This window comes from Serinus canaria, chromosome 13 (genome assembly GCF_022539315.1).
Source record: "Serinus canaria isolate serCan28SL12 chromosome 13, serCan2020, whole genome shotgun sequence".
Lineage (NCBI taxonomy): Eukaryota > Metazoa > Chordata > Aves > Passeriformes > Fringillidae > Serinus > Serinus canaria.
Window position 1 is genome coordinate 1,221,962 of NC_066327.1, and position 12,001 is coordinate 1,233,962.

At 44.3% G+C, this 12,001-nt stretch overlaps 1 protein-coding gene across 1 annotated transcript in view; it reads left to right on the plus strand.

Moving 5' to 3' along the window:
* Positions 1–12,001, plus strand: part of CTNNA1 (catenin alpha 1) — a 116,581-nt gene that overhangs the window by 67,699 nt on the left and 36,881 nt on the right. The window contains exons 8-9 of the mRNA XM_030229137.2: positions 613–693; positions 1,467–1,619. Coding sequence (XP_030084997.1) covers positions 613–693; positions 1,467–1,619 — 234 coding nt within the window. The remainder of the gene's footprint in view (positions 1–612; positions 694–1,466; positions 1,620–12,001) is intronic.

The window sequence follows — 12,001 nt, forward strand, 5'->3', positions numbered from 1 at the left end:
TTCTTCTCAACTGGATAATTATATTGATTGTGGCTTAGGACTTCAGAAATTGTATTGTGGTTGAATAAAGTGTGTTTTGAAACCCTAATATAAGCTATATTAAAGAGAAAAATCTCCCAGCAAAAGCAGACCTCCACCACTGTCTTATCTGACTCTTAATTTGTTAGAAATGAGGATAGTTTTGACCCAGTGTCTGATGGAAAGAGAAGCTGCCCCTGCTGCTTGGCCCTTTGGCCTCTCTAACAACAGGGCTCAGGCAAAACGTGCAGGATCAAACCTTGGCAGCTCCCCACGGGTGGGCCTGGAGACTCACTTGAAATTTCACTCACTTTGAATTTCTTACATAACAAATGGTGTAGAAGGATTTGACTTTTGATTCTGGGCTTTTGACTGCCTGCTCAGGAGCAGTGTTGTGTGATCCCTGGGGTGGGGTATGCAGGGAGCAGTGACTGCCTTACTGGGGAGGTGGAGACTTTACTGCCCATGTGCAGATTCACTCCCCAAACCTCAAAACTAGAAACAGAAGCTTACCATATACTTGAAATGAATAACAACTGGTATTAACTTTGAGACCCTGAATACCTGTTTACCTCTTTGTCTGCTGTTTTCCAGGCTGGCCGCAAGGAAAGAAGTGATGCCCTGAACTCTGCCATTGATAAAATGACCAAGAAGACCAGAGACCTGCGCAGGCAGGTGAGGAATGGTCAGAGGTGGTGCTGGCTGAGACACAGGAGTGCAGTGCTGCCTGCTGGGGATTTGTTCCTAGTGGCAGTGGGTTTGCTGGCCTGTCTTCAGTGAATTAAAGGCCAGAAGCTTCCAGTGGGAAGCATGGGGTGGGAATGTAATTCCCTGTTCACTGTGTGATACAGATGTTGGAGTCTCAGTCATTCTCATGGCAAGAGAGATTAAAAAACCCCAAAAAAGCCCCCCAAAAAACAACTTTTACTTGATAGACTTTGAAGATAATCAGTGATATTTTATAGTCCTAGTGGTGTTCATTTCAACCTGTTTTATTTGAGAACTGTATTTATGTAGCATCAGCTTTTTGTCTGTTCGGTTTTAAAGCAATATATTCCCATTTTTGAGTAAGTGAGAATATGGATCAGGTTTGTTGAAAAATGTTTTTATTCTAGCAGAAAAATAAAAAAGTTAAATCAGTGTGTTGTTTAATCAGCTGAGGGAAAGCAGCAAATTTACTCAGACAAAACCAATATGAGCTGCTAAATCAATATTTGTGGCCAAACTGGTGACTTGCACTTCTATAACTAATCCATTTTTAAAGGAGATTTCATTTAAATTGAAGCAAAAAGTGCGTAGACAAGACTTAGTGCAGGGAAAGCCTTGGTCACACAAAGGAAAAAGGGTCAATGACAAAAGTAGTTTAAGCTGTATGTATCAATACAGTAAGAGGGAAACAGCAGTGGAACACTACTGAAGAATAATTCATTCTTTTATTTTTATTTTAGCTCCGCAAAGCTGTTATGGACCATGTTTCAGACTCTTTTCTGGAAACAAATGTTCCTCTTTTAGTATTGATTGAGGCTGCCAAGAATGGGAATGAAAAAGAAGTTAAAGAATATGCCCAGGTTTTCCGTGAACATGCCAACAAATTGATTGAGGTAAGATGGTACAAATTAAAATTTCATTGTTGCTAGTTAAATTAAGGCAAGACTAGGCAAAACAGGTTTTTCAATTCTGCTGAAGCACAAAGCAAATTCTGTAATAAATTTCCTTTTAAAATTTTATTTGAATGAATTTAAACACAATTTAATATTTAAATAATTGAAAATGTAAGCTTATCAAAAGGAGCTGTTAAATAACCCATGTAGTTGTGGATATTACAATGTGAGTACATTATAAAGGTTTTGTTACTTGGAGGTGGTCAGTTGGAGTAAGGGAGACCAGGGCATGATTGTCCTGCTGGACAGTTTGACCCATTGCTTTGAAGCCTGGAGGGGTTTTCTTTCCAGTAAAATCCCACTGAATATAAACAGGCCTTTTGTGTGAAGGCTTTTAGAATGAAGAGCTGCCCGTGTGCTTGTAAAGAGCAAACAGAACACTTGGAGTGACAGCACAACTGATCCCTGCAGCTCCTCTGTAAGGAAAACCCAAAGGCTCTCCAGATGATGGAACTGCAGAGCAGAGCTCTTTCTGGGGGGAAAATCAGATTAAATGGGACCAACATGTCCTAACTGGAATCCCAGGATCACTGAAGTTGGAAAATCCCTGCCAGCCCATCGAGTCCAAGCTGATCCCCACCTTGTCCCCAGCACAGAGCTCTAAGTGCCACCTCCAGCCCTCCCTTGGACACCTCCAGGGATGGGGACTCCAAACCTCCCTAGGCAGCTCCTGCCAAGGCCTGAGCACCCTTTCCATGGAGAAATTCCTGCTGATATCCACCCTGAGCCTGCCCTGGCCCAGGCTGTGGCTGTTCCCTCTTGTCCTCTCACTCATTACCTGAGAGAAGAGGCCGACCCTCACCTGGCTGCTCCTCCTGTCAGGAAGTTGCTCTCAGGGTCGTTTGTGCCCTGCTGAGGGGAACAATTTCCATGGGTGGTGTCTGCAGAGAGCAGCAGCAGAGCCTGCCCTGTTCATGGATCCACCTTGGGACTCTGGGCCCCTCGCCGCCGCCGTTGCATGAGAGTTCTGTGCCAGCTGATGCTGAATGGCACGGAACAAACAGCTATAGGTGTTGTTGGGGAAACATGCCACTAGGAATAAGTGTCAAAAACTCCTCCTGTGCTCTTCCATGCTTTGAGGCTCTGGCTGGTTGTGCTGAACCTCAGCAGCTCCCTGGGAACAGTCCCAGGCTGCCTCTTGTGGTTCTGCTCTCTCGGTGTCTCTGTTTGATAGCGGAGTCCATGTGTCTCCAAGGCTTGTGGGGAATACTCATACAGCTGGGCACATTTAAATTGTTCAAAAATAACACTGATCAGACATCAGCAAAAGTAGCTTCTGATTTGCGCAATGTATTTTTGGTCAGGTTCTGAGTGCACTTTGCAGCTGGCCCATAGTCCAGGGTGCATGAAGTTCGTCCGGCTCTTTAGAGCTGCTCTCTAAGCAATGACAGTCTTTTAATTCCTTGAAGGCATCCATTTTTCTCTTTTGGCTTGTCATGTTTCAGCATCAATGCTGTCCTCCTAGAGCTGCAAAGTTATTCTAATCTAAATTTTAAGTAACTGACATTGTTCTGCAAAGCAGCATGTGGAAGGAAGGCAGGGCTGCTGTGCCCTGCCTTGGCAGCAGGATACAGCCTTGGGAACACTTTGAAGTGGGTTTGCTCTAAAGCCTCCCTTCTTCATGTTGCAAGCCTGATTTATGAAGAAAATTATTTTTAGGGCTTGTTTACAGTAGAAGTTGAATCACGTAACAATAGCAGTGCCTCTTCTGCCAGAGTTCTGCTACCTCCTCAGCGGATGTGTGGAATTTATTGGCATAATTAAAAGGAAAAATTGTTCTGCTCTGTCCCTGAGCTTCTCCCCATCCCTTGCCAGATGGGCCCTTTCTCCCTGTCCCCTCGGAAGCCACGTCCCATTGGAGCAGCCACAGCTCCATCCTCACTGGCACTGGCCCTACCTGGTGTGCAAAGGCCAGGTTGCAGAGCAGTTTTCCAGAGCCTCTGTACAGCCAGACTCTCTTGTCTTCCAAGGACTATTCCCCTGAAAGTAGACATTCAGCAATATTTTTGACTGACATCAAAAGCTTCTGCTAAAATGATATGCTGCTGCAACAGCTTTTTGAAGGCTTGGTTATTGCTTTTGCTGTCTGAAATGTAACTGTAGTTGTAGTGTAGCACGATGTAGATGGTTTATAAACCTCTTCCCTGAATGGAGAAGGATTAATATATACACTTAGTTTGGACAGAAGGGAATAGTGCTCCTGCAGACCCTTTGTCCTGAGGGGCAGGAGATCACCAGCCTCGTATGAGATATCAGATTCACTGTGCAGGAGGATGGGTTGGGGTGGGTTGCATTTGAAATGTCTTGTGCCTCTGCCAGAATGGAGAAGGGTGTTTTCCAGCTCCCTCATGATTCTGCTCTTCAGCAGGAAACTCAGGAGAAACAACAAAAGATTGTGTAAGAGCAGAGCTGAAGATGTTTTGCCTGGTGAGATGGGCAGTGGTTGCTTCCACTGCTTTCAGGGGAGATGAGTGTGCAGGGAGTTTTTCAGAACTGCCCTCACATGTGCTGCTGGGTGACTCAGGACAGCAAATGTGCCCGACAGCTGCAGCGCTGGGTGGAGCTGTATCCTGCCCTGACAGGCTCCTGTGGTTTGGATGTAGAGGGGAGCATTGTCCTTCCTTCCCTTCCTTCCCTTTGGTGCTGAGTGGGCACAGGAAATGTGCAGGAGATCCTGCTCTGCCCTGGGGAGCTCAGCACATCCCCGCTGCATTGCTGGGAGGGTTTGCACCTTGGGTTAATGCCCCTATGTCTGTGAGTTGGAGGAGGCAGTGAAATAGCCCCTGAGAGATATATAATGAGACAGATTTACTTTATTTCATTTTTCACACTAAACGGTGGCAGGTGTTGGCCAGACAGGAGTGGCAGTGCTGGTTCTGTCCTGGCTGAGCACAGGGAGTTCTTGCTCCTGCAGTGCAGAGCTGTTTATGGGCCCTCCAAGTACCCATAAAGAGATGCAAGCACATGATTTGGGTAATTTCCTTTTGAAATGTTCCCTTCTTGGCAGCACAGCACTGTCTGCTTTTGTGGTTCCTAATGCCCAGGCAGCCAAATTTGACCAAAAGGTGCAATAACCACAAAAAGCTGATTTGCCTGCTGGGTCTGTGTCTTGTAGAGAACCCATACCAAAAGCATCCCAAAGGGCTCCCATCTAATTTGTTTCCCACGTAGTAAAATCCTAACCCTTTTTTCCTGCCTTTTGAAAACTGAGGAACAGTAAAAGAGTAGAATGAGCCTTGTCTCAGTTGAATAATACGTTTCAAAGATAGCTTTCAAAATTGCTCTGTGCTAACAGACCATTAACTCTGGCTGGATTTGGTTAAAGGGGTTTAATTCAGGAACTGAGAAGCCAATTTCAATGTAACACACAAGAATAACAGAAAGAACCGCATTTGTGGAACCAGCCTATCAAAAAGTTAAATTCACTTGTAAACTATGGAAGTCTTTCCAATCTGCAGATTGTGGACTGCTGACTCCATTCCAGTGCTTTTTCCCATTGGGTGAGGCAGCCTTGGCTCTCCAACCTGACTTTGCTCTTGAGGAAGGACAGCTCAGCCCTGGCATCCTTGGAGTGCCTGTTCCTGCCCGGGGGGCCAGGGCTGTCCTGCAGTGCTGCCCATTGGCAGTGATGTCACCGAGCTCCACTCTGGCTCTTTGTCCCTGCCAGGCTTTGAGCAGTGTTTGTGCTGAGCTGCCTTTGTGCTGCTCCCCGGGGATGCTTGGGCTGCTCCTGCGGAGGGAGAAAGCCAGACGTGTTAAACAGAAACCTTTACTACGCTGTTGAATGCTTTAGAAAAGTAAAATTTAGCTTGTCAATTTGTCCCTTGTTACACTGTGACACAGTGTAACTCTGTGTAGTTTTAATGGAAAAGTTTTTCAGACGTTAAGAGATTAAGAAAGAAAAGGTAAATAAGGAGAGTATCTGGGTTAAAACCCTCCAGTTTGCGTTGCTGAAGTATATTTTGGAGAATATATTTGTAATATATTTGTAACTCCTTAAAAAGAACAAATGATCTCTTCTTCCTCTGGAACCCACTACCCCTGTGTCAAACATTTTTCTCAACATAATTGGTTTTTTTACGTTTTCTTCTTACCAAGAGAAATATTGGTAAGGCCAAGGATGCAAAAGCTCTCAATGGTCTTTCATAAGCATTGATTTTTTTTTTTTCTAATCGCTTTAATTTATCTGAAAAGACTGTTCTGTGCCTTTTTTTAATGCACTGGGTTGCATCTTGCATATGGAGTGATGATTTTCTCATTTTCAGTGAAACCCATGAACAGATGCAGACAGCAAATTTATTTGCTTGGAAAGAATCACATTTGGGCACTTGCAGCTCCATAAGCTTTCCGTAGCCTCTTGCTCTGACATTTCCCCCTTCTGTTGCCGCCACTGTCTAGCCCGATGTCCTGGAGTCATTCTTCAGTCTAAAATCTAAAAATACCCCTCTCCCAAAGCCTGAAGCCTTGCACACTTACTACATTTTTCTTGCAATTATCCTGATTTGCTCAGACTTGCAGCCTGTGTGTTCTTGGGAGAGTCTTAGCAGCTGCAGGTTTTTTACATGTGAAAGGCTTTTTAAAATGTGAAGTGGATAAAGCATAGCTTGGATTTAAAATTAAAACTGGTTTTTGGAGGCACAGTGAAGGTCTTGGCTGTCCCCTGTTCATTGTCACTTACCTGGGCATGGCCAGGTGCCATTTGTTGCAAACAAAGCATGGACTGGAAGAATCCAGCAGATCCAGAAGTTAATCTGCTTTGACAAGATTATCCTTTGTGTCTATCAGCCACCTGATTTCCAGAGGCTCCACTGAGTTTTTCAAACCTCTTTGGAGGTGGCTTTGCTCATTCCTGCAATGCTCTCTCCTCCTGCCTGCCAGCTCAGGGGTCAGTCAGTGCTGCCAGGCAGGGCTGAGGTTCCTGGGGAGCAAGACAAGCTCTTGGCACCCAACTCAGATATTGACTTGGAGTGTTTTTCTGAATTTTATTAAATCTCAAAACCCAGCATTTCCCAAACTAGGGTCATTACCAGGGTACTTCAGCACCTATTTTTCCAATACTCTCATTTACAGAGGGAAAAATATCTGCCAACTCAGGTTTGTCTTTTATTGCTTTTATTTTTAAGATAATTTTGTATTACAAGGGAAATGTCCTTGCACTGTGATCTGGAGAAAAGAGGCAGAGTTATTTCCCATTTAAAATGGAGATCAAAATGAGCAAAATGTCTCTTCCAAAGCACAAGCACGTTTTCTGTAATTCGTCTACAGATAGCCTTGGCAGCAATTTAAAACTAATGTCTCCAATAAATGACCAGTGTAACTCTAATGTGCCCTCTAAAGTCTGACACTCTTCAACAGCCAATGCACTTCCCTTGTAAGTTCATTTTATTAGTCAACTAATTCATAAATAAATTAAATTCTTCTCGTAGAACATGCTTTCCTTACATTCATAATCAGAAAACCAGGGAAGCCTCAGCAGAAAAATGTTCCTACATTTTTCAACAAAACTGGGTATACAAATTTAATACATCATACATAAGTAAAGGCAAGTGACCTTTTAATAGGATAACTTCTGTTCTTGTAAGGTTATTTTTTGAGGCCAGTCTTCTAATGCTACACCAAATAATGCATGAAAGGGTCTGTAGAGTTTAAAAATTATGTTGGAAGAGGAATAAGAGACTTTAGGGTAATCTTTCTGTCCAGATTTCATTGTAAGTGCTCATGGGCAAGCCATCGCAGTGAAACTGATGGGAGGGATGAAGGGATTGAATCCTCACAACTCTGGGCAGCCACTGGGCTGTCTGGAGACAACTTTTCTCTTTGGAAATCCTCCTGGTTTGCTGCTACTCGTGGAGGAGAGGCATTTCTGCCACACCTCAGCTACAGGCACAGTCACCTTGCTGTGACTTCCTCTGCACATCTGAGCCAAGGCTCATGTGGAGGGGGTAGAATTTAGAGCTGAATGAGTTTGGGGTTTGGAAGATATTAATGTGCTTTTTATTCCACTAGAAACTGCCCTGTGTTTGCTCAGTTCCTTTTTCCTTTGGAAACAGAAACTTTTTGGAAACTGAAGTGTGTAAAAGAGGTCAGGAAGTGTGAGAACAGTTGGGCTTAGGTGGTGTTGACATGATGTCTTCAGAGATAGCTGAAAAGCAATAGAGTCCTTTTATTTTCCAGATATGTAAGTCTTAATTCCAACAGCACTTTTAAGTGGCTTTTTGGGTAAAGTTTTTTATAGATGTGGCATAAACGTTTTAATTCTTGATATTTAACTGAAAGCCTTGATGCATGTCTGGATTTTCATCATCTTAGTCATTAGCAATATTGGATTATTAGTCATGTCATGTCATCAAGGAGGTGCCTGAAATCTGTGTGGAGCTCATTACTGACACTGTTTTGTCGTCTTCGTGAAGAGCACAGTGTACTGACAATTACAGTTACACTGCCATGAACAGTTGTCTGAATCACCAAAAACTGGTTTAAGCAGCTAATAATAGGCACCAAGTTGGAAGCCTTTAGTCACATCAGAAGGCAGCATGTTCTGAGTGCTGAGCAAACTGAGATGGGAGAGAAGAACAATTTCATAAAATCCCAGAAAGGTTTGGGCTGGGAGGGACCTTATAGCTCATCCAATTTCAATCCCCTGCCATGGCAGAGACACCTCCCACTGTCCCAGGCTGCTCCAAGCCCCAGTGTCCAGCCTGGCCTTGGACACTTGCAGGGATCCAGGGGCAGCCACGGCTGCTCTGGGCACCCTGTGCCAGGGCCTGCCCACCCTGCCAGGGAACAATTCCTGATTCCCAATATCCCATCCATCCCTGCCCTGTGGCAGTGGGAGCCATTCCCTGTGTCCTGTCCCTCCAGCCCTTGTCCCCAGTCCCTCTCCAGCTCTCCTGGAGCCCCTTTATGCCCTGGAAGGGGCTCTGAGGTCTCTCCAGAGCCTTCTCTTCTTCCAGCTGAACACCCCCAGCTCTCCCAGCCTGTCTTCATTTCCACTTTGACAAACACAGAGATGTTTTTGGATAAGGATAATTATTTGGGTCCTGTCCAGATATCACTACTAGAAACACTTTCATTTTAAGGAAAGGTATTTGTGTTGCTAAGGAGCATCTCAGCTGAAGGTTTGCTCTGAAGGTTTCAGCTGAAGCTGAGCTCTCCATCACACACCAGTGGTGGCATTGCTGTCGTGGTAGCTTAGATAGACTTGTATAACTAACGTGGTTTGTGATTATAACAACATTTTAACACTTTAGCTTGTTTGTCTGAGGGAGGAATAGTTCCTGTGCCAGCAGTTACATCTGCTGCCACAGCTGCATCAACAAGGGGCACGGTGCCCGCGCCGCACACTGCTGTTCCTGTGGCAGCCCTGCTTTCCCTCAGGTCTGTAGAGAGGATAATCCACCAGGCTGGAAATAAAGATCTTGCTGCAATTTCCTGCTGTGGCTATGGTTTCTGCTATAGATGTATTGGTTCCCTTCTAACAGCTCTTTTTTCTGTCTGATTGAAAACCTTTCCCACTGGCATGAGAGAAGGTGTCCCCTGCTGCCCTTGCTGCAGTGGTGGAGCCCATCTGGTTTGTCCTGATGCACAAACTCTGGGATTGCCCAGCTGTGTGAAAAACTTCCCTTCTCTGTGAAACCTTGACAACACATGGGTGGCTCTCTGTTGGGCAAGAACATTTCCTCAGGGCATGGAAGAAGCTTGCCAGTGTGGAGCAGTACCAGGACAGCTGTACCTGGAATGGCACCAGGGAGCTGGAGAGGTAATTGGAGACGGCTCTGGACAGGGTGAGAGGCAAGTGCAAAGCTGTATCCTTTAATTATCATTTTAAACACAAAGATAGAGCTAGAAATATGGAAGTACTGAGATGTAAACCCAAGCAAAAGGTGGTTAGCCATGGAAATAGTGATTGCCTCAGTCTAACAGGGAGCAGAAGGTGCACAATACCTTTATTTTTATACTTTTATATTACTTACAAGAACGTGGAGAGACAGAGCAAGGGAGAATGGCTTCCCACTGCCACAGGGCAGGGATAGATGGGATATTTAGAAGGAATTGTTCCTTGGCAGGGTGGGCAGGCCCTGGCACAGGGTGCCCAGAGCAGCTGGGGCTGCCCCTGGATCCCTGGCAGTGTCCAAGTCCAGGCTGGACACTGGGGCTGGGAGCAGCCTGGGACAGTGGAACGTGTCCCTGCCATGGCACAGTGTGAGACTGGATGAGCTTTCAGGTCCCTCCCAGCCCAAACCATTCTGGAATTCTGTGATAGTGTCCCTGATTTCTCTTCCATCACTTACCAGCCTGTTGAAATAACAAACCGTTTGACCTCCATTCCTCATGGTCCAAAACTCCAGCCCTTTGTTGGCCAGTTTTGTTCCAGCCAACTGAAACTTCCCCTCCTTGTGTTTATAACCAGTCTTGGAATGAAAACTGTTCCCATCTTCATGTGAGGTTGCAGAGCTCTGGAAATAGCAGTTCTCTCAGTTAGGTCCTTCATTCTCCCCAGTGCTTTATGTCTGCAGTTTGTCTACGCGTGCCTTGTTTTATTTAAAGACTTTTACTATTTTCAGTTAATACTTGGGGATTCTGTTGCCCACAACAAGCTCTTGCAAGGTACCTGCTGTTCAGCTGCAGCCACATGCTGCTTAAGTCATACAAAATCACAAAGCAGCTGACAGCACGACTCTGGTAACTCTCTGCACAGTCCCAGTGGATTTGATCCCTAGTCCTCCTGTATTAAAGAAGTGGAGCTGTTTTGTGTAATTCCCAGTTAACTCTGCCTCTGCAAAATGAGGGGTTTGTAGGGTTAGAGTTAACACATGTACAGCTGTAACACTTCTCCCTCATGCAGCACCTGTTAGGGCTGGATGTTAAAATGCTCAGATTTGTCCTAAATATTGAGTGTAGTGTACAGGTGAATAAATAAATGTATGGACTTAGTGAATAATGAAAGTCTTTCTGGAGAGGAATGGGGATTACATAATCAACACATCTCTTCTGAGAGTCCTCACTTGCCATTAGTTTTGCCAGAAGAGTTGTTTCTGCAGATAAATTAATTTCCTGAGCTTTGACCAGTGTGAAGAGAATCAAGACAGGTCTTTTTTAATGTGGAGAGGGAAGAAATTAGCTGTGCTCTGTTTGACTTTTGTGAGAATATCAAATACACTTTCCTTTACCAAATTCCTAGGAGAAAAATGTTCAGTGTCTGCCTGTCCATTCTTTCTTTTTTTGCTTTTAAAATGGGTGATTTTTTTAAAGCTGCCTAAAATTTGGAATTTGCATTCCCAGAGAAATTGTAAAATGTAAAGCAAAAAAAAAAAAAAAAAAAAAACCAAAAAAAACAAGCAGCTGAAGTTTTGAAGTTTAATCAGAAATGAAAAAGCCAGGAACACCTTTGAAAAGCTTTTTTCTGTGGCATTGAAATTCCCAAAGTATCTGTGTACACATGGATGTGGGTTTGTTATTTTTGTGTAAGAGTTTTTGAGCACCAGTTATGAGAGGATTCTGCTTAATGTTAAATTGAAAAGTTTCTCAGTGTAAGACAGTCAGGAAACTTCTTTCTGCAATGCTATTTTTACAACTGCAGGTTCATACGAGAGTGTCCAGACTTGGAGAATTCAATTAGTGAGTGTTTGCCTCCTGCACAGGGATGTGTAATCCTGGGCTGTGGCAATGCTGGGTGGCAGGGCCAGCTCTGACAACATTCAATTATGCAACAATAAAAACATTGCAGAGCCTTCTTGGGGCTGCACCAGCTCAGGATGGCTGCAGCAGCACCACTTTGGAGACTTTGCCTTCTTGACTGCCTGAAGAAGCTGTCCTAAAAACTTGACCTGTAAACAAGGAGGAAAATCTGGGTGGTGTTTCTGTGAAGTCAATCCAGATAAATAACTCCGAGGCTTTAACACATTTATTGTCAGCCTTTGAAATACTTGAAAATGAAGTTTCAAAGTCCTAGAGATTATAATACCTTTTTTTTTTTTTTTTTTGCATCTTTTGTCTCTTGTTGAAAAAGCAATTGGCCAGTCCTTCAATGAAGAGTTCCCTGTAAAGTAACGCCTCTGCCTAAACCAGGGAGTCTGGGCAGAGAGAAGGCAGAGCATGTACAGAGCTGGAGCATTGTTACACAGAATGACAGAATGTTCTGAGTTGGAAGGGACCCACAACGATCATAAAGTCCATCTCTTCACTGAATGGGGGTCAGACCCACAACCTTGGTGTTATTATTAGCATTGCTGGGTTTTGTTCAATAGTGTAATTTAAGAAGCTTAACACTGACCTCAAACTTGGGTAGTTGAGGCTGCTGCAGTTTTTTAATTGCTGGAAGG